Source organism: Chaetodon trifascialis, chromosome 10, assembly GCF_039877785.1.
Source record: "Chaetodon trifascialis isolate fChaTrf1 chromosome 10, fChaTrf1.hap1, whole genome shotgun sequence".
In the NCBI taxonomy this organism is placed as follows: Eukaryota; Metazoa; Chordata; class Actinopteri; order Chaetodontiformes; family Chaetodontidae; genus Chaetodon; species Chaetodon trifascialis.
In genome coordinates this window covers 14507392-14530943 of record NC_092065.1, presented here as the reverse complement: position 1 = coordinate 14530943, position 23552 = coordinate 14507392, and the positions used below count along the sequence as shown (strand labels likewise).

General features: G+C 44.6%; 1 protein-coding gene across 5 annotated transcripts in view; it reads right to left on the bottom strand.

The window, feature by feature from the left end:
- Window positions 1–23552, bottom strand: part of frmd4a (FERM domain containing 4A) — a 105244-nt gene that overhangs the window by 57271 nt on the left and 24421 nt on the right. For 2 of the 5 annotated variants that reach the window (XM_070971649.1, XM_070971648.1), the window contains exon 1: window positions 1876–2384. The exons of 2 other annotated variants lie outside the window; for them this stretch is intronic. In XM_070971649.1, coding sequence (XP_070827750.1) covers window positions 1876–1968 — 93 coding nt within the window. In that variant the 5' untranslated portion in view covers window positions 1969–2384. Of the gene's footprint in view, window positions 1–1875; window positions 2385–10112; window positions 10496–23552 lie in introns of those variants that run through there. One more of the 5 variants, XM_070971650.1, reaches the window with a different exon arrangement.

The window sequence follows — 23552 nt, the reverse complement described above, 5'->3', positions numbered from 1 at the left end:
TTCCCTGCACAACAGCAGAATAATTCCAGCCAGTGTATGTAAATCACAACAAGTAATCCCCCTCCAGTCTGTCTGCACACAGCTGGCTGCAAGAAGAATGGGAGGCAGAGAGAGGGAGTGCAATCAGGGGAGAGAGAGAGAGACCTCCCTCCATTCCTGTGTGAGAAAATCTGCTTTTCTCCATTAATTATGGTGATTTGAGCGACTGTGTGAGAGAGAGTGTGCATGTGTGCAGGCACCAGCCAATCAACCGGGAGCAATTACTTCTCTCAAAAGGACAGTGAATATTCAGTGAATATTCAGTTTCCTCCAATCAAGCAGTATTATGACAGCCAGCCAGATTCAGTTAGATCGCAGTTAATCAGTTTACCCGCCAGTACAGAATAAACGACCTTAAGTCTTTGAGGAGTGAGACCTGAAAACATCAGAACAAATTGTAACTTACACCGTTGCTTCCTCAGTGCAACCTGACCAGAAAAGCTATCATTGGTGAGGGAACCAGGTTGTGTTCTGTGTTTCTGTGTAGGGAGAGGTGAAGGCTATAGCAGTTCTTTTGCATTAAGGCTGGGAGGGAACACGCATGTCTGGGCTTACTAAAGTGAAAGCAGCTTTCATTCACTATACAGAGGCTGTGAAATTTACGACAGCATGGGTACAGTATGTGTGCGCTTGTGTGTAAGACTGTGTTCTCTGTGGACACGTTCAATCAAAGGGAGAACTACAAAGAGACAAGTGATTCTCAGAAGAGCTTGTGGCAAGTCACATTCACTCAAAGAGGGGTGTTAATGAAACTAAAGTCATGTTAGATCAAGTGGGAAGACTGAGATTTTCAAAAGCGAGTTAGAATTCAGCTCGGTGAGATCCTGAGCACACATGACTTTGGTATCGCAGTTTAAAGCTTACCTCACCTGGACACACACACACACACACACACACACACACACACACACACACACACACACACACACACACACACACACACACACACACACACACAGAGATTCATTTAATGCCCGTGTATTTGCAACATGAAAGAGAGCTGACGCGCATCACAGAATGAATGCAATGGGGAGTCACAAACACCCTCGCAGCTGCAAACTTGTGTGTTTCTTTTGTTACGCACATACGCAGCTTTCTCATGGTGTAAACAACTTGGCTGGAGAGCAAAAGAGGTGAATCACCTGGCAGGCCACAGCCTGTCCTTACAACTGACACAATGGTTAACTTCACAACACATATTCCATGTCTAAGCCTCCTGTGTGTCTAAGCTTAGCTGGAAACTATTATCTCCTGCGTTCGTACCACACACACTAGATTTACACAAACACATAAACACTGAAGCTTTTGATGGCTGGCAGACAAACTGATTTCCATTGTGGAAAAAAAACAAACCTGGGCATGACAGGATTCAGCACATCAATTCAGGCTGAAAGCGAGGCTATGTGTGGCTTTTGCTTGATAAAAGGAACCTAACTCGTGTCTCAAGTCAGTTCAATTGCATTGACAGTGACGGGCAAACAAGCTGCACTTGAAGACAGCTCTCCCACAGTGAGACTTCCCTCTAACCTTGAAAACCGAGGACCGCAGTGGAATACATTAGCAATGACAGAGACAGACGGAGTGCTGGAAAGATTGACAGACTCAAACTGACAGGAAGAGAAACACAGAGAAGTATTGTTCACTGGAGAGATTAAAAGCTTTGCTCTTGACTTGCCTTCCACCAACTCAAATCTAATACCGTCCCCTGGATTAGCCAAGAACCTTTTTAAATCCCACTTACACACACAACAGCACGGCAAGACACAAGATGAGAGGGAGACGCAAAGTTAAAGTGAGAAAGTGAGAAAAAGGAATTGAGGGAAGCTCGTGTCTTACCCTCTCGCCGCTGTTCCTCCGTAGAGTCCCCACCGGCAGCTTAAGCATCAGCCGGCGGGTTCTCCCGGGCGTCACTGCTCCCTGGAGCACCATGGTACGCTCCAGAGTGTGTGTCTCCGTAGGTGTGTGAGCATGTGTGCGAGTGTGTGAGGTGGGCGTCCTCGCCGTCCCGTCCAGCCTGGCAGCCGGGGTTCACGCGAGCCTGCGTGGGCGTGTAAGGAGAAAAGTGTGTGTGTGTGTGTGTATGTGTGTGTGTGGGTGTAGCAGCCTCACACCAGTCCTATGTGCCTTTCTCTGCTTCTATTTCCCCCTGTGTTGAAACTCTTCCCATTCTGCTCCTCTCAGCTACGCTCCACTCTACCGCTCAGGAGGTGAATGAGTGTGTGAGAGTGTGTGAGAGGGAGAGGGAGCGCGCTTTGTCTGTGCTCTCTCTTCTCCGCTCTCTTCTCCAGCTCTGGCAGCTCCCCCTCCCTGCCTCCCACACTCACTTCCTTCAGTTGGGGGCTTAACCAGGTCACTGGATTAATGTGACGTTACGGCTGTTATTAGCATACGCACTCGTGTCACGTGATCCAATAATAATTGTCTGTGAGCATATATTCCCCCACCATCCACACACACACACACACACACACACACACACACACACACACACACACACACACACACACACACACACACACAGTCCTTACAGGGGATCACGTGGGGAACCTCAAAAGGAATATGGGATGTTTTGCCATCTGGTAGGGAGATTATCTTTGAAATCCCACATCCAGCTTTCTCTCCCTGCACTGTCTGGACTACGACACAAAGAGGGAATAGACACACACACACACACACACACACACACACACACACACACACACACACACACACACACACACACACACACACACACACACACACCATACATCCTTGCAGTCAATCTTGCACAGTCCTGATGAATGCAGATATTGATCATCCTATCACCTGATTCAGCGTCTGCATGCAGAACGGTGTGGAAATTGCCCCGGATTTTTTCCACAAAAGCTGCGACTGCGGTGGACCTTCAGCTGTGAGGCTCCAGCCCTTGCAAATATCTTTCATCATGATGGCTGCAGCCACAGAGAGCTGAGTCAGTCCTCTGTATCCACTACGGTGGTCTTTACATGTCCATTAAAGCTATTGGACTCATGAGTTACAGCTGCACATAGTGACTTACTGTCATATTCCCATCATCAGTCACCGCTGAGCTCTGTTTGCCTCTGCATATCAATACTGAACAGTCAGCTGATTAACTTAAGTGGATCAACACACGCATGCAGGCATGCACAGATGTTCGGCATGCACATATGCACACACGCATGTACGGTGGGTTAACCCATGTAACAGCAAGCGTCTTGTATGAGCTAGGTAGCTGCTGTAAGCCAGCAGCACTGGATTATTAGCACAAAGATTTAGCTTGGTTATCATAGTTAAGAGGTGATTTGATGGTGGGTCACAGGGTATAAAATCAGATTAAGTCATCGGCCAGAATGAGCAACTAAACAAGCCCTTTTCCATCCCCTACATCATCTTTTGACATGAGCACCCCCAACGGCTTCAGTGACATGATACTAGTATATGTCACACTTACATAAACACACAAACGCACAATACACACACACACTGTGCTAAAAGCCGCGCGACAAGCATACAGGAGAAAATCATCCGCAGTGGTAATCCCCAGTAAGCATTATTTATTCAATACCCTGGCCCACATCAGTGTGTGAGTGACTGTGGCCTACATGAGAACTATCAGAGGGCTATTTATAAACTTAGTGAGCAGACTTTCAGGTCTTGCAGGACGACATGCTGGAGGAACTGAAAAGAGAACCAAAAGACATGATTCATTTCTCTTTGCACTTGTACTCTGTGTGATGTGTGTGCTTGATGTTAATTCAGATCCTGATGACAGAGATTAACTGCCACCGCTGATTCAGGAGACAAACCCATGCTGCTTTCATTGGGATCTCGAACGACACCTTGACAGGGAGATGACAATACCCTTCCCTAATTGAACAGTTTAAGTATAGTTTGTGCGTGTCTGTTCTCCGCCACAGCTCTTTGTTTTTTGCCTTATGAGATTTTTAAAATTCCACTGCCTCAAATCCAGTGAGGTAATAAACCCTCATCTTGACAGGAGGAAAAAAAAACAAAAAAACAATATGTTACTGTTCTCTATGCCTCGGGCTAGATGCACGATGACCCATTTTAGTCAACAACCACACAAAAATAAAGGCAAATGGGATTCACGCTTGGTAATAAAGAATATGTGAAATACAAAGCTGCATACATAATAAGGAATAAAAGTACAAAAATCAGGCAGAAAGCTGGGAGATGCTGACATGCCTCTGTGTTCTGGAGCAGTTCATACCAGCTGCTGTCCTCAAACTGAACTAACAGCTTGTAATACATTTCCAAGAAATCATCTGCAGATTACATGAGAGAGAGTGACAAAGAGGAGAAAGATAAGAAAGCAAAGAGAGAGGATCACTACCTGCCTACGAGACATGCTAATAAGGGAGCTGCAAACAAAGCATCTGGACTGTCTAGGTTTTATTTCTGCTGTGTGTCTGTGTGTCTGCTTAGTCTTTGTTCACAGTCGTAACATGAAGATGCTATGCTTCGCGATTGTAGAATCCTGGCATTGTTACGTATTAATTTACCCCCATAACCCAGCCAGTCTCTGCCCATGGCTGTCTGACTCATCCCTATGGTCCTGTTCCTGACTGTGTGTGTGTGTGTGTGTGTGTGTGTGTGTGTGTGTGTGTGTGTGTGTGTGTGTGTGTGTGTGTGTGTGTGTGTGTGTGTGTGTGTGTGTGTGTGTTTGTGTGTGGGTGGGTGTGTTTATGGAAATGCCCTCTAGCTGGACTCTCTCCCCATCCCAGGCAGTGAGGGAGGGGGTTGAATGTTTATGTTGCAAGACTCCACAAATTACAAAGCGTTGAGTTATGGCACCATTACACAGAAAACACACATATACAGAATGCAGCTAAACAATACCACCCTGACAGAGTTATTTCATTAATTTCTTGCTGTGTGCTTCTGTGTCTGCTTCCAAGTGTACGCTTGCATTGTCTTTCTCTATCTTATGAGAGCGAGATGAGCGGAAAGCCGGGCCTCGCACCCTTCATCAGGCCAGAACCAATCATAATGACTTCTCTACAGGGGAGCATCCACTTCAATTATCATCGCCTCAGAAGTGTTTGTGTAAGAAGGCCTGGGAAACACTTCTACATGCTTAGAAAGGTAACAGATAGCCTATGAGATCTGTCAGGAAACGGGGACATTTGTGTGACTCACTGTGAAAACTGGGGCATATTTGTATTTCGAAGAGATTTGGTGGAACACGGGGAACAGGTTGTCCTGGTCAAACCATGTCGCTCGGCGCAACATCTGCTCAACCCGCTGTGAGGTGATTGTGTGTGTGCGCACCATATCTGCTTGTGTGTCTTTCAACATGATTAAAATTTTTGCTAGTGGCACCAAAGGAATATAGACAGACCGAAAAATCACCTCTGTCTTTGAACAGACTCCGTTTATAGCCTTGACAAGGTGTGTAGGCATTGTCTTGGAAAAAATAACTATTTTTCTCTGAGTGCAGTCCATTATACAGTCATCTTTGCCTCAATGGAATTAGAATATATCATTGCAATGGGCCAATCACTAGTCTATTATGAGGGAAGCGGCAGACTTGAATGAGGCGCTAGAAGACCAATTTGAGTATTCAATAGCATACAAGGCTTCTGAATTATTCACCCAAGACTTCTGGAAAGCCTCTGCATGTGCCGGCCCGGCTGACGTCAGAATCTGGGCCGTGCATACAATAGAAATTGAGGGCTGTATAATAACTGCTGATTAGTTTATGGATGTGCACCTAAAAATTGGATCAGGTTTATGATAATTGTCTTTTCTCTATTTATTTGAGTGATTCTGCAGTCAGAGTGAAGACTAATGAGGCAAGAAAATGAGACACATCCGATCGCTAAAGCTGGCTATATTATTCAAATTTCATTTGAAACAATGGGGGAAACTGAAGTTTTCCTGGAACTTCATATAATAAAACATGACTTGTTAGTGTGTTCTATATTTTTTAATTCAACATTTTTCTTTTCATCAAAAAATGCCACAAAAACATCAAGACTAGCAATGAATTGATCCTGCTAGCAAGTACTAGCCACAGCCTGGTATAACTTTTTCTTCTGTCCCATAGACCAGAGCAAGTGAGCCACACTGTTGCACTGGGTGACATGTTCCTTCATGTCACTGGACATGAGCACTGCAGTTTATTTTGAGCTGATGCTGCATTCACCATCCTGGTGCTGTAAATACACACTAACACACCAAGTTGTGATTAACGTGTATTATACCACAACTAAAGATAGTCGCAAATAAATGCATTATTTACTCCTGTTAGAGTAAAAGTTAAAAAGCGGGGTAGCTGTTTTAGGACAACTTAAAATGACTGAACAAAAAAAGAAAAAACTACCAGTTTTTGAAGATTTACATCCTCAGCAGGAATGAGTTGACTTCAGGCTGAACGCCATAGACAGGGTAGGGAAGTCTAAAAGTACTGCTAGAGAGACTAATGCAATGATGGTTTTCTTTTGTTTCCTTTTTTCAGATTTGTTGACAATAAGAAAAAAAATATTGAAAATACCAGGCAAGACCATGAAAAATCAGCCGGCTGTAGTGTACAGCAGAGTGGTTAAAGTGAATACCACATAGCCACGCTGTCCCCAGTTTGAATTTCCTTGTTGTTGAAAGGTGCTGTACAAATAAGCTTGCCTTGTTTTCTGTCTGCCTCTGTACTGTCTGCTATCAAATAAAGGAAAAAAAAAAAATCGTTAAAAAACTGACCAAGTTATGCCTTGGCCCTGAGAGGACTTGACACTGCGGCTCCAGCCTCATACCGATCAATACCACTGTCAGATTAATGTAGACGGGATGACAACTGTTTGGTAGCAGAGAGGCAGAGCAAGGTAGAGAATCATGTAGAGTGGGAGAGGAGAGAGAAAACAGACAGAGCAAGAGAGTGAGGGACAGAGGAAGGAGGAGAAGGTCAGCTCACTATGATTGAACAATTTTGACACTGTGCAGAGGACACATGCATTATAGAATGGTCAGACAAAATACCAACAGCCTCTATGTGAAACCACACATCTATAGTAGCACGGTCAAAAGAGAAAAATACGCTAGAGAATAGGACATGCACATGCACATGGGCGCACGCATAATGCACAATGCAGTGATACAATTGTTGGGTGGAGAGGATACAAGCTCTTGGTATCAGTGCGTCACAGTGTTTGTGCTCCTTGCAGACTGAATGCTCTCACAGACCACAGGGCCTTTTGTGGCAGGCCAGGCCTCACAAAGATATGAACTAGTGCTTTATGGCTGCTGGAGAGAGAGGAGACAGTGCTGAGCAGAGGCGTACAGCTGTGATGGAAACAGTCCCATCCAGCTGAGGTCTTCCTCTGTCAGAGGAGATGAGGGGGATGGAGGAGTAAATGAGGAAGAAGAGTGAGAGAAGGGATGCTTAGCTCTGCCTCCAGGCCTGCATCACAGACGGGATGAGGATGTTGGGGGAGAGGACTGGGGGTGGGTGGGTGGTGGGGCACAAGGAGGAGATTCAATTAAACTACACAAGGATTGAATGCATTTTTAATCACAACGCTTCATTTCCTGACGTGACTGTCAGCCTTTGTGAGAGACTGTGAGGCAGCCCCTGACAGAGGAGCTGCCATCTCTTTCTCTCTCTGTCCTCCCCTTGCAGCTCAGTGGACTAGAAGCACAATACACAGCAGCTTTGGCAGGAGTTGGTATGACGCCATGAATGGATGTTTTACAGCCACCAGAAAAAAAAAATCCAATCGCCAGATACAGATCATGCCTCTATTTTGTTCATGTCAAAGGGTCTTGTGGCAGTGTATGTGGAAGCGTTGCTATGTTCGTTATGTGAATGAGACCTCTGTGGCACAAATGTCATGGAGATCAAGCTACATAGTAACTCAGATAATTGCTGTTTTTCCTCTCAAATGAGCAGACATGTTTCTCCTCTAAAAGACATTTCATTTCTTCTGGGAGGGGCACCGAGGTGGATGGGTGTCGGCTATATTCGCCTTTGTGACAATGGCAGTGCAGTGTTCCTTGATAGGTTCTCTTATTAGATTTCTGAATTCTAAGCTGGTAGGCATGACTTTGCAATCATGCCACGTGCAGCCATGCACTTTAAATCTATGACAGTGGCCTTGAATGCAGGAGAAATAAAAGTGTTGACCTGAAAAAATCTACAAGTCTACAAATGGCTCCACTTCGACTCCAGCTTCCTGTGAGCAATTGAGGCAACAAAATAGTGACCTCCTTTTTGTGTAGTAAAAGAGGTTTGTTTCCTTGGATCCTCTCGGCTTTCCTGAATCATTCATATGCGCTGCTTTGCTAATGAAAATATAGCGGTGCATCCTTGAATATAGCTGTGCACTCAGCTGCAGCTTCAAGCCAATGAGAAGCACAGAGGGCTCTGGGGGTCCTTCTCTACTGGAGGATGGAGAAGCACTGTCATTATTCTAATGACCCTTAATACTCCTCTAACGACCCCTGTCTCTGCTCACTGTTGGGATATTTCACACATACAGACATGTCTAACACTTACATGTACGCTGACACCCAGTTAAATTCACTGAACTTCCACATACACATAATATTACTGCTAGTTTCCTATTTTGGAACACTGACAAAGCCCTCTCAGTAGTGCAAGATGCCTGACCCATGACACACGTCTGCTGCTGGTAAGCCTTATTTAATTCACCCTGCCTTTATTTGATGGTACACTGAAATAGGCTTCTTCTTAGCTCATGTCTGCATGTGTGTGTGTGTACATGTGCATTTGGATGTGAGCATTCATTGCCATATACAGGCTCAGCAAGCAGCCAGCCTGGAAAGGGTGTAGGCGATTTGAATATTTCTCATTTAAGTATGCAAAGTGGCCAGATAACGCTCTGTTTTCGAGCTTCTTCCAGCAATTAGAGAAATAAATAAATAAGCAGGCTAATTAGGATGCTGAGAGGAAGTGTAGAGGAAGGAAACATTTTCCTGACTCCCGTTTTTTTCCATCCCACATGCAGTGCATGAATAATCCAAATCCTGTTCTGGCCACAAACGCTAATCTTTATTGCTTCAGTCATAAATCATCTATTGGATATATGAAAATGGCCAAATCTCCAAAATAGGTTGATGGATGCAGAATATCTGCATATATCAGTGACACTGATGCCCTGCAGCAGTGGAACGAGTGCTGATGGCGTTCACTGGAAGCACAGTATATGTCAGGAAAAGGACAGATTACTGTTCCCTCAACAGATGCCTGTGCCTGTAAACAATGTTAAAGGAAAACAGCAGCTTAACGACCAAACTCATTACAGCAGCCAGCAGATAAAAGCAACCAGGGATACTGATGTCGTATTTACATGTGTGTGCGTCTGACTGCATGTGCCTGCATGCCACGTATCTAAATGCATGTGAGTGCACGTTTGTGTATCTGCGTATGTCTGCGAGGGATGCAGTGCAAAGCAGTTTTTCATTCCCACAGCTCGAATGCTTTGTAAACCACAGAGGCCTGAGTAATCTACCTCTATCCAAGCGTCGTGGGCAATAGAAACCTGACTATCACATCCATCAGACTTTCCTTCTCCTTCTCATTCCTCTTTCATCCCTCATTTCCTCATTCTCAATCCTGTCTTCCTTCACTTGGAGATTTCATTCATTCCTAATCAAAAGATTTATGACTATCTGCAGATAACTACGATGGCTGCAGACCGCAAAAAGCATAAATAAGCCAAGTACATATATTTAATACTTTGGTTGGAAGAAAGGTACTCACATGCTGAGTTAACATTCCCAGAGTCTTAACTCAGGAGTCATGTGCAGTCCAGGTTAGATCCCTGGTTAGCCAGTTTATTCCCTAATTCTCCAAGTGCAAAGTTTGACGTATAATCAACACTTTTTTTTTAAGCCAATTAATGAGAGAACATCTGGAAAGAGACGTGAACATATGTTGGCCTCTGGTGTTCAACTGTAATTACGCACTGGAGAGGTCACCCATATGAAACACACAGAGAAGAATATTGACAGAAGACGAAGATAAATGCATTTAGCTAAATGCACTATGTGATGGATTGAAAACAAAATTGAAGAAAAGGAGGAATGGGCAAACTTACAAAGACATCCATAAGCATGTGCTCCAGGGTCACCTCCAAGTCCTCAAGTCGTGCTGCGAGAGTCATCATTCAACTGATAAAAGAAACGCCACCAAAAATAATCAACCTCCAATCAAGACCTGAACTCTGGCTCTACAGCCTTTTCTTGTCCTCTCTATTATTAGGTGTAATCATGGGTTGCAGACAGATGACTTAAAGGAATAAGTTGAGCCAGTTATATAACATCCCAAATCTCCAATGATCGTCCCACGACAGTTTCTAAAAGTCCAGCCTGATTTGTCCACATTCTTCTTTCATTCTCCATTCAAGACAACTCGCAGTCCAAATCTGATAAACAAACACGTCTATCTCCACTGAACGTGGCTCCAAAAATGGTCTGGATTCCGATTAGTTAGGACTCAAAATGTGTCCAAAAAGAGTGTGGGGGCTCCATCAAAGTGCTCTGATTACTCCTTTGAGCAACCTATGGTCACTAATGAGCATTTGTGAAGGAACAGAGCCTTGTGGTCCCCTCTTCAGATCTGACTTACGATCCATGGGTGAGATAAAGACCCTGACAGCTCCCTGGCAGAGGGAGGGCAGAGGGTGGGTCTCACAGTTCTTGGGATGCACAGATGAGGAAGAGAGGAGGAGGAAGCACAAGTTTAGTAGGGGGCAAATAGTCAGAGAAGCAACTCTTCTGTGATGAAGTCATGCATCTGTTTCATTTTTTGATGTACTTCTATCTCTGACATTCTCAAAGTTGCTTGAACAGGATATCTCCTCCCTCTTTCCCCCTGTTTTCTCTCTCTCTGCCTCTTTTTGTCTGTGCTCTTTCAGGTCTCCGTCCACAGTGGACCTCTTTGTGCGAAGGGAGAGCCCGGGGCAGCTGATGCCCAGTTTTGGGTGCTCATGGCTGGGGTCATCCTCTGTCACACTGGGCCTCTCATCAATGGGCCTTTGTAGGGGCCTCATTAAGGGTTGGCCCTGCATGCTGAGGATCCAGTAGACACACAGGGGGAAAACAAGAACGATATGGCCTGGATCTATGACTGGAAGCTTATGTAACAGTGACTGGGGGGACAGGGCATATGGGGTAGAGGGCTGACTGGGACAGAGAAGGGTGGAGGGGAAGCTAGGAGTCCATAGCAGAGGGGATTTTCAGTGAGGGAGGAAGTAGACAAAAAGAAGGGAAAAAGGGGGATGAAAGATCTTGGTGGGTCGCTCCATGGAGAGGGGTTGTTTTTGTTTTTTGGCAAGCGCGGGTGGAATGTAGACCACCCCACCCTCACCCCATTCTCTCTCAGTTAACCAGACATACAAAAAGAAAGAAACAGAGAGACCGAGTCAGACTGCAGGGGGTAAGAGGAAAGTGAGTTTAGCTGAGCTGTACCAACAAACAGGATATGACTGTGTACAGCAACAAGCTGTACGGAAGGAGACACACACTACGTTTAAAATGCATACAAGAAAGCAAGTTGGGGGAAAATCAGGTTTCTATATAGTTTACACTGACTACCAGCATTTACTCTACATGCAGCTGATTAATAATCTTTTTTTGCCAGAGCATTTTGCCTTGCAGCGCAGAAAAAGGAGAGGCTCTGGAGTGATGGAACCACATTTTTCTGTAAAGAGACACTCAGCTTATTTTAGACCTGAAGGTCAGTCTAATCATCACACAGTGCTACTCAGCTTGCAAAAACAGCTGGATCATGTCTTCTGTGGGTCTGAAGGAGCTTTGTCAAGTCTGAGAAATTAACCCTCATGACATCACACTGATGTCGTCGGGGTTTTCTTGAGTTTGAGACTTCAAATATGTGACAGAAAACCTGTGTTACCAAGGGTCTAATGAAAGATGCTCTTAAGTTGCATTATGGGATAAGTAGGAGTCGGTGTGTTGTGAGTTTTACCTCTATCTTAAAGTTGAGGTGGGTGCCTGGACATTTCCCCCTCCTCACTGAAATGCTTTGAATATCACAGGATTACAACATTAAAGCAAAAATGTGTATATGGATAACAACATTTCTAAACCTCTAATGTTACTTTTAGTGGTGGTACACTTTGGATTCGATTTCTGGATGCACTAAATTATGTAAAAATGGGTCCATTCCTCCCACTGCACAAATCAGCTGCACTCAGTAGTCTTTGTCATGCAGAAATCAGAGAAGCCAGGTTCATAGGTTTTTCTGTGTAAAAAAGATTATATGTCGCTTGCACTACATTCAGGGCATCAGGTTCGTGCAGAGAACCAATATTAACCAGGCAAAACGCAGTGCTGATGAAACAAACAACATATTTGGTAAGAAGTTTTGACATAGAAATACATTGTTTTCTTTGAATCCATGTTTTTTGGTGTGCCTCTAAAAATCCAAGCATCTAACCTGATGGCCACACCTCCTCCTCTCTCTCCCCAAACCCTTTACTCGTCACACTTTTGGTTCTATGTCTCACATTCAACCTCTTTCCACCTGCTGTTTCTATCTTCCCTTCTTGTTCCATTCCTCCCTCAGCCCCACTGTGTCTCAGAGACATCCCTCTCAATCTTATCTCTCCCTCCTGTCCTCCACCTAAGCCATACAGACCCAGAGCACCAATGACCTTTACCCTCTGACCTGTCATCAGTCCTCACATCAACTCTGTGGTCAGGAGCACTGGGCTGTGACCGAGTCTGCTGCACAGCCGTGATACACACACACACACACACACGCACGCACACACACACGCACGCACGCACGCACAGGCACAATACACATCCCTGGGTGTTAAAGACAGAGTGCACAGATCCATCAGTCTTTTGTTGCCCTCAGGAGGCTTTCCAGTCTTCCTGAGGTCACTCCTAATGCTGCCTGCTGTGAATGTGTAACACCCCACCATTAATAACTCCGAAATATCCCTCTAATTCTCATCTGCATGCTGCTCATGCATTATAAATACCCTCCCACATGGTGAAGATGGACAGTATATGGCCCCTAAGACTTGTGAAGCAGGTGGCACGTGGAGACTGATTGCAGTGAAGAGTGTCGGGAGCGGCAGGTAGCCAATCTAGACCAGCATTCGTCATTAGTGAGGAGCTTAGCCCCCAACAGAGAGGTAACACAGGACAGCATGTCCCAGTGTTACTCAGTGGCACGGCTAGGGTTAAAACCCAGATTTCTGAGTATAATCCAGCGTGTGTTTGTGTGTCTGTGTGTTAGAGATAGCAAGCCAAGGTAGTGGAATGAATAGTAGGTGTAACGCTTACAACAACCATCTCAGAGAGACTTGAGTACCACCTCATCTCTATGCATAACACATAAACACAACACATTATGTTCCATCCCACCATACAAGGTATACCCACATGTACTTACAAATGCATATACAAAAACACATTATTGTGTGAATTTCACACGAGGGAGTTTGAACAGCCAAGCTACTGTTTCTGCACAGATTTGTATAAATATAAAGGCAGAATTTATAAGCATTTGGCACCAGTGTATCAATAGCATGTCACAAGAGGAAGCAATACGATATATTCCTAACCTAATATACACATATGCATAAAAGTATCATGAAATAGTCAAGAATGCAACAAATAACTCTTCAAAATGATTTGCATTAACATTTTGAAACCACAGACTTGGTCCACCAGCTAGTGTTACCTAAAAATCAACTCCACTCCTTCTTACAGTACCTTGGGATGAAACGCGCCAAAGCAGTCGAAATCTGACAAGTTTTTCCATCTTTCTTCACCACCGGTTTCCTCATGGAACTTGACTGTCCCAGTAATCCAGTAAGCAGCTAGAACATCAGAGTTGTGCCTTTGACAGCAGCTCAGACTGTGCATCACAAAACTGGCCTTAACAAGCGTTTCTGATTCTGATTCATAATAAAAGCTCTGAGAATGGTTTTGGCCTTTAATTCTGAGTAAGAGAGTGTGTGTCTGTGTGAATCTGACTGACCCGGTGTGGAAAATAGGGATATGTGCTACACAAACTGTGGGCAAACTTCCAAGTGGTTTGAGGTTTGTGCGCACACACTCACGGACTCAAAAATAGTATCTATTCCAGACATGTTAATAAAGCCTCTTAAGCACCTGTTTGCAGCTAACTGTCTAACAGGTTTACTGCCAGCCTTATAAACTGGACACGTAGGTGTTAAAGTCCATAAGGTTGCAGAGAATGCAACACACTGGTCCTCATCTGCTCAGGTGTCTTGCCAAATGACCTAAAATGGTTTGATTGACTCCCTGTATGTCACACTGTGTGTTATTCTATCGCATGTTCTATATAAGCATATATGCTTACCACTCTGCCCGGTTATTATGAGCATTACTATTACAAACAGTCTTTATATAATGCAGGTATGTTTCTAACTTTCAGCATTTTCATCTTTTTGCTGACAGGTGTTCTGTCCTTTTCTGTTTTTTCATCTCCGTTCGTGTGTCTTTTTTTGTCAGCCTCCAGTGACGAAGGACATTAAGTGCAGATGAAAGGGATTCTGCTAAGTCATTCTCTGCAGCACTGTTAGTAATCTGAATTTTGCTGTGTCACTCCGCACCCCAAATCTGTCATCCCACATTACGGTGAATGGCTCTCTGTTATATATGTGTCTCTCTGGGCGCAGGCGTGTGTGTGTGTGTATGGGGGTGATTTCTAGAAAGGCCTCTGAGGGGAGAGGCAGGTGCACTCTACTATCTTATGTCACTCTTGCTGCAGTGAAAGTCACCTTGGATTTCAGTCAGACCCATTCATACTCAGTCTAACCAGAGAAGAAAATGAACAGAACATCTGATATGCGCAGGGATCAGAAAGACATTCATAAAAGTGCACACACCTTCTACGTTTTCAAACTTGGTTGGAGCCTATGCTTCTGTGTTCCTTGTCCTACATACAAGCCTCCCACCACAGAGTGAGTGTGTGTCTGAGAGGCACTGAGCAGACAGAATGCGACAGAGGCATATTTTCGAGGCTGGTTGTATGAAGGCGCTGGATTGAGTCACGCTTCAGCATTTTCTGCCCCAGTAAACTTAGCCCACTTCACCCTGTGCTGAGGAGGCTTCCCAGCCTCCGCCATGCACAGAAATAGACACAGATAGACGCACACGCACCCACCAACAGCATTAAGTGAGTAAGAAAACACTGTTTGCCTAGCACTGATTTAACAATTAACACTCCGTTAAGCAGGCATGCCTGTCTGCCTCCAAGTCTGCACGACTTTTAAGAATTACTCTAGCGTGCAAGCAGCACACTCACATCAACTTAGGATCAAGGCATGCACGTGAGTCCCCATCCCCAAAGTCCACACACGATTAGAAATTTGATTTGTAGCAGCGCATGAGCGTTAAATGTTTGATGATACGGCTACATATTTAATCTTTACAGGCCAGATCATGAGGGGAAATGGGTTATACATGATCGTACTCCCAGGGGAAAATACTGGGATACTGGGAAAGGGGGAAACATGGGTTAACACACTTTAATATGTGTGTATGTGCGTGTGTGTCCATGTGTGCTTTAATAGTGTGGACAGAGAATTTGTAATGGATCACTGTCCTATATGATGATTATTTACTAATGCATACGAATGGTTGTTGATTCTAAGATTAAGGAGTTTATCATCTACAATTAATCAATTCATCATTCAGTTCAATTCTCAGAAAATGATAAGAGATTCCATTTCATTTTCCCATGGGCCAAAGCCATGTCATCACAAGCCTTGTCAAACAACAGTCCCAAACTCAAAGATGTTCTATTTGCAATTACATAAAACTTGTCTATTAATTTTCTGTTGATTAAACACTTGATTAATCGACCAACCATTTTGGCACTGAGGCTAACTACTGAAAGCCCACAAACTAATGTAAGTTTTCCTGAATTCCTCACACTCTAGCCAAACAGCTCTCATTCCTCAGCCATTTACGTAAGACTCATTTGTCTGCATGCAGGATGCAGCTGTGCTTATAACCCTCATAAACCCTTACCCCCTCGTAACAGCACGACTCCCCTCCTTTATAGACAATGAATCATTATGATCCCTCAGGCATGCAAACCACAAACTAACAAAGTATATGCACAAACAAATGCAAAGTTCAAATGGGATGCACCTGTGCATACTGTTTTTTTACACACACACACACACACACACACACACACACACACACACACACACACACACACACACACACACACACACACACACACACACACACACACACACACACAATTCATGTAATGAGCCGATATGACCGACTCATTCTGTAACCCACGCATGCGTTCTCCCTTGAGTGCAGTAGGCCAAGGCAGATTGTGCCTGCTCCACCTCTTGCTGCAGGCATGGGACTAAGCTGCTTGTTACTGTACAGATGGGCCCCACACCTCTGACAGGTGCACCGGCTCCTCCTCTGCCACGCAAACCAATGCCGAACGCTGGCCGAATGACTCAGGCTGATTGCCTTTGTTAACGCGAGGAGAAGGAGGAGAGCCCTTGGGGTTCGGGGAAAGAGATACGTAATTTGAGGAGATCATCTTCACCTTGTGACATTACTCCAGGCCGTCCTTCTCATCACAGCGTAAACATGAAAAACATGAAAAATGAAATGAAAAATCACAGCTGTGCAGTTTGTGCCTGTATAGTTTCACTTTTATTAATTTAAGGCGCTGATGGTCAGCTAGTTAAGCCTCATGTCTACAATGGATGGTTTCAGGGAAGGATCCAGAGAGGGAGTGGGCTGACAGAAGGGGGCCAGACTAACCCCCTGGGGCCACAGCCTCCACTGGAGTCCCCTGCTAGACAGACCAGTCACCTCCCACCCTCCTCTCGCCTTTGTCCTTGTTACACCTCCTCACCTCGGCAGCAGTCAGAAAAAACGATGTGCTGTGACAGGCAAGGCTTGATCAGTCTCAGGTTTCCCTCCGAGCCACAGTCCCGTCCCTTGGTATTTACCACTTATTTACATTCAGCTCCTGTTATCGCCATGGGAACAGTGGAGAAGGTAGAAGGGGAGCAGGTAGGAGCTGAGGAATTGAAAAATGAGGAACTGGGGGACAAGAAGGAGAATTTATTGGGGAGGGAGCATGGAGGGGGGTAAATCCTATGTAATTGCCCCTCTAGCAGACAGCAGGGGTAATGGGACGGCCACTCGGTCACTGACAAACCTCATAATTATTAATCAAGTGCAGCCTTTAACATATGCTTCCCTCATTCAATCTTTGTCCCTTGCTGTCGTCCCCTTTCTCCTTCCTGTCATTTTCTCACTCTCGATTTTACTTGCTATGTCTGCTCTTTGTCTTTCACCCCCCCCCGCACACACACACACACACACACACACACACACACACACACACACACACACACACACACACACACACACACACACACACACACACATTCTCTCCTTGGACAGCAGGAGGAGCAGGATGAGGTCATTAATTATACACATAACAGTTCTCTGGTCACCTCTCTCTCTCTCTCACACACACACACACACACACACACACACACACACACACACACACACACACACACACACACACACACACACACACACACACACACACACACACACAGATTCACTCTCCTCCTTCCCCACCTGGTCCCCTCCACAAGCCCTCTTTCTCTGGGAGAGCTGTAATGATGGAAGAGAGGAACTGCGGTGTTGTCCAATAAAGCTTTGTGTTTATTGGGGCCAAATGGCCAGCACTCACACACAGCAGCAGAGCAGCAGACCACTGCTCATTACAGCTGAAGGTTATTGGCTCCATACATCAGACAGGACATGACGAGGAGGAGGCAAGTTGCTTCTGAAAGCTGCGAATCTTAAGCAATGCCAGGAGTTCTTCTTCACCAGCGCTGACCTTCTCAATGCTCGCTTACTGCTGTGAAAAGATTATTCTAACCTAAACTTTACTGAAGAAGACATGGACACAGTGGGCCAAGTGGGCCATTTCTTCTTCCATGACTTAAACTACACCTGGACTTTGAAGTGCTGCAGCTCATGATTGAAGGAAGCCTTGGGCAAGAGGAATCCCATCATGCAGCACACTCTGGTGGTCACAGTGTGAAACACAGCACACTGGTGAAAAGCTCTGAGAGGAGGTTAGAGGTGGATGAAATAACAGAACCAGCACAGGAAAAGGGACTTTAGAGGAATTAAAACATAGTTGCAAGATGTCAAAGAGGCCAGCACTTCCAAGGAAGCCAAAGGACACATGATTACAATTGCAGTGATACGGTGACTGTCTCATACAACGTTGTCATATTGCAAAATCAGACAATTAACACTGATAAACAGGTACAGTGGGTGCACGTTCATACACAGGCCCAACAGGATAGTTGCGACACACTGGTTACCACGGAACTGGATGTCTCTGGGACACAACAAACTTTTGACTCACCACAAACTATGATTTACAAGCGTGTTTTTTTATGCAGCACTATTATTTCGAAAAGATCAGCACACATAATAATTATCCAACATCCAACTGCACCCACTTCAGGACTTGTAGGGCAACATTCCATGTCAGATTGATTGAGTGTTTATGTATTATTAGGCACTTCCCATAGTTTTGTTCAAGCCCCGCAGAAGTGACAACACGTAGTTTAAAATATGTGTGTGGGAAAAAAAAGCTTAAGTGGAATTTTGAGTACTCTATATGTGAGAGATGTTCACAAATCAGTGAAGAAAATTCCCTTTTCCAGAATTCTAACTTGACTGCATGTAAGAAATTTTACCAGTTTTTTTACCAAATACTGTTGTTGAAGCTCTTGGTGGTGTGTGTAGCTATGAAATGTGGTCAAACACACATCTGCAACTCCAACAAACCACAGCAGGAGGTGCAGGATCCAGTCATTTCCTAGCTGAAAAGACACACCTACACTGACAATCGATGCCACAAAAATACAAACGTATATTTAAAATCAGGTATGTCAGACACCTTGCAAAGAGGCATGTACTAACAGAGTGCACGGCAAATAACAACAGATGTTGCTGAAAACCAGACACATCCACATACAAACACCTCTAGACATGTATTAATGGCCTTAACTGCAATGGCAGATGCTCACATCTGTTCAGAGTAAAACAAACACGTGTATGTGCACACACACAGAAACACACAGGGGTGAGTTATAAATCTGACACATGTCACATTTAATTGTTCTAACAAGCAATAATGAGAGCATCGAGGGTCAGCGGGACACTTAGGATGATGTAAGTATTCCTTGGAGGATGGATGAGCGTCAATCTGGCAACCCTGATTTCATATTTGGGTTTAATTCAGCGTAATGGCAGCTGTCTACACATGGGAGAGGGGAGGTAAAAGGATACTTGGCAACCACTGCAGTGTTCGTAACTAGAAAACCGGATTGGCGATGAGAGGAAAAAAACTGAAGGAGGGTCAAAGAAAACACTTTGTACTACCAACACTTTGGTAATGAAGCAAGAAAATAGGTGAGCTTGAAAGGAAAGAAAATCAAAGGTTTGATTCCCACATGTGTTGAAATATACTTTGACAAATGACCCCTCAGTATCTGCATCTCCTGAGAAGCACCAATAAGATCACTGAAGCTGGATGGGATTAAACTGCCTACAGTGTCATGGACTACTGCATCAGAAAATCAAGAGCTGAAAATCAAGAATAGCTCTACAGAATCAACTCCCCCTCCATGCCCAATTTTCTACTGGACATATCCATCCATCCATCCATCCATCCATCCATCCATCCATCCATCCATCCATCCAATAGCTGTGAACCTGCTTGCCGCAGCCTTGCTGCTGGGCAGCTGACAGGCAAACATCAATAGGCAGTCTGGTGGCAGCATATGGGTCCATATGTCTGGAGCTGTGCATGTGGATCTTATGGAGCATGCAAATTGACCAGTGTGCATGCATTTGTGGGTATGCACTTTTTGTGTGTGCATCTGCACAAAATGTGTGTACTGGAGAGTGCTCAGGTCTTTGCCTCCTTGAGCAGCCGTGTCTGTAAATCATGAATTAGATATTAGCGCGCTGGAGCATAAAAAGTGCAAATGTAAAATCTGTGCATGGTATTTGCACTTCAGACTTTCTAAACTGAAATGACTAAACTAGGAAAAAAGGGGAAGGAAGCACTTCTACTGAACAAGACAAAAATAAAATATTCAGGAGATTTGCACAATCTGTAACATTACAGTCTGTCATGAAATGTTATGACTTTGTCTTCTGCAATAACAAGAGTAAATACTGCTTTTTGTGATCACTGGGAGAGTACCTCGTCTTTGTCGTTTTGCTCTCACAATTTTGGAAACACCAATTCCCTCTGCACTGCAGTTTTTGTAGCTAGTAACAACTCCCTCTGTTGGTGAGGGTGTGGACCTCAGATACACATGGATTCGCCAGTTGCTTCTTTTCATCTGCCAGGAGGATTTCACCAGGAGGCAGTAACACATGCAGGTCCAAGTAAACACCCCTAAATGTGTGCTCCAGCCAACCCGTAGTAGTTATCAGTGTAGTTACAAAGATATGATCCACTGTGGCTTTGAACCTGCGACTTTGTCAATTAAGCTCAAAGGGGCACCCAGGCCAGAGGCAAGAAACACTGCAGCCAGGGATTGAGCTTGAGTCCCTGCGGTGGTGGGGGAGTGATTTTTCTGCACAACCCGCACCTCTGGCTGCACTCGTAATTGTAATAGAGCCAGCACCCCTCAGTGCATGTGAATAGGTCAGAGTTGGAACAGCACAGTTGCTCTTGCTGTATTAAATGCTGAGTTGTTTTACAGCGTCTTTCTCTCTTGATATGGATGTACTTAGCACCTTAGAAATTCAGTTCCAAAATGCTGTGTTTTGCCTCTCTCTTTTCTTCAACAGCCACCTCTCTCTCTCTCTCTCTCTCTCTCTCTCTCTCTCTCTCTCTCTCTCTCTCTCTCTCTCTCTCTCTCTCTCTCTCTCTCTCTCTCTCTCTCTCTCTCTCTCTCAGGACATAAGTCCAGTTTTTGGTCAGCCAATCAAATCCTACTACTGACTGCTGCCAGCTTCCTCTCTGCTCATGTAAGGAGGTCATAGTTCAGAGCCCATGGGATGATGTACAGGGACGGAGGTGAGATGGCTTAAAAAAGACTGGAGAAATGAGCTAGAAATGGTGGGTCTCTGGTGGGATTGAGGGGAAAACTGCAGAATAAAGAGTGGAGGAAATGCTTAAGTGTGTGTGACAGGAAAAGATACTAATAAGAAATAAGATGAGGGGACGACAGAAAATCCTATTTGTGTGAGTGCATGAGTATTTGTGCAATCGTAAACTGGTCTGTGCTATGTAGATCTACTGATAGGATGACGTACGACCCCAGTTCAATGCAGCGTCACCCTTGGAGAGACTCTACCAATCTTCTGCTCGTTTATCAAAGGGGTGTGTGTGTGTCTGAGTGTGTCTGTGGCATGCTTGTGATTACATACCAATATAGGAAAGTGTAATTGCCACTCCGATTCTCTGAAGGCTAAAAGCAGTACAGGGAAAGGTCTCTTGGGACTATCCATTCTATGCAATTACACAGATAGTCAATATACATAATAGGATTGCTAGAGGCTCTTTAATCTGAGGTGCATGGTTGTAACACCGACACACAAACACAAATGTATTTAATTGCAGTATAGTGTTCCAGTGAATTTCTCATTATGAAACTTCTGTCTTGCTGTGTCTTCTAGTGGACACTTGACTAATTTTCCCTCTAATCTTGCAACTACCTCTCTTGGAAATAATTTTAAAAAAAAATGCCTGTAGACTGACGGCAGCCAATGAAGTGGAAAATCTGCACCCTGTGTTTCCATGACAACACCTAACATTAAGTGCATCACTGGTTTGCTTCTCCGGTTGCTCAATTGCGCTCTGATTGATCTCATCGTTCAGGCCTCTTCAAGGGGACAAGAGCACATTTGACATGCTTGACACAGCAGGGCACGCTCACAGACGTGGACACACACACACACACACACACACACACACACACACACACACACAAATGCACGCTTATGATCAGAGATGGCGTATGGCCGACATGCAGCAGCAAATCTTCAAACGGGGAAAGTGGAGATGTGTGGCAGAGAGAAAAAGCTTCAAACAGCGAACTGTGGGAGGATCTCTCCCTCTATCTCTCTACATGGCATCCCACTGATGTAATCTTACACAATAAAGCAGCAGTTCTGCCGCTCTTTATCTTCGTTTGCCTCTGTTATGTCCTCAATGCATAGAGCCATGTCCCAGCGGATGTGTGAATCTTAGGTTGGGATTTACATTTTCTTTGTACTGTCTAAAGACGTCAGAGGCTAAGAAAGCAAATACATATTATTAAAAACATTGTTTTTATCTGTTACTCTTCATGTGGTTATCAAAACCAAAGAATGCATCTACTATGCAATTTAAGAGGGAATAATGGGGGAGAGAGTGAAGGTTGTTGAATGTGTTAGTCTAGTCTGCCTGACTCATTGATCCTTTATTTGATTGAGGTTTGTGCACGTTGGAATCTATGGCCTCAACCATGGCTGTGAAATATCAGCAGCCTAACTGCGCTGTGAATTGATAAATCCATGGCTCTGCCTGTGGTGCTGAAGTAGCAGACGGATTAGTAATTGCGTATTCTCTAAACTATACATTATAAATATTTAATTATATACAATATGGCAGCTCATATACTTTATAGAGTAGAGTGATCAAAGTGACAGTCATATTCCTAAAACATTTCCATGATCGTTCAGTAACGATCACTGAGGCAACTTTGTAATAAGAATGACTACAAGTATGTTTTTTTTAAACATGAATGTATCACTGTTAGAACTAAAATGCAAAGACACATACTCTCTGAAAAAAAAACATGCTTTCTTCCAAAAACTATTGTTGTGGTGCCCCTAATAGAGACTACGCTTGACAATGCACTTGCTAACATGACAGCTGGGAGATGTAGCTCTACATCCAATGAGTGTGTGTGTGTGTGTGTGTGTGTGTGTGTGTGTGTGTGTGTGTGTCAGCATGTGTGTTTGTTTGCATGTGCCCCATGTGGTTCCAGCCACCAGACATCCCCTCTCTGTTGTTTACTTTGGCCTTTAAATGCTGCCAGCCATCCTGCTGTGCATTGACTGTGTGTGTGTGTGTGTGTGTGTGTGTGTGTGTGTGTGTGTGTGTGTGTGTGTGTGTGTGTGTATGTGTCCCTCAGTGTCTGAGTGGGTTGCCAAAGGCAGTCCCACCTTGTGCTGCAAATCCAAACCCCACCAGCCCTGCCTTTCTCTCCTAATTATTTTCATCCAAGCAGTGAGGCGGTCGGCTTCAGGGATGTGGGTCTGGTCACTTCTCCTTTGGCTGCTACATCCTCTCCTCCATGCCACCCTGACCTTAACCATCCTGACAGCCGCCTGCCCACTAATGAACCAGGTGGATGGATGTGGGGTAAAGGCAGGGAGGGGTGCAGTGGGGTGGGGATGGGGGAGCAGAAGAAGCATGTGGTACCCAGAGCGTGCAG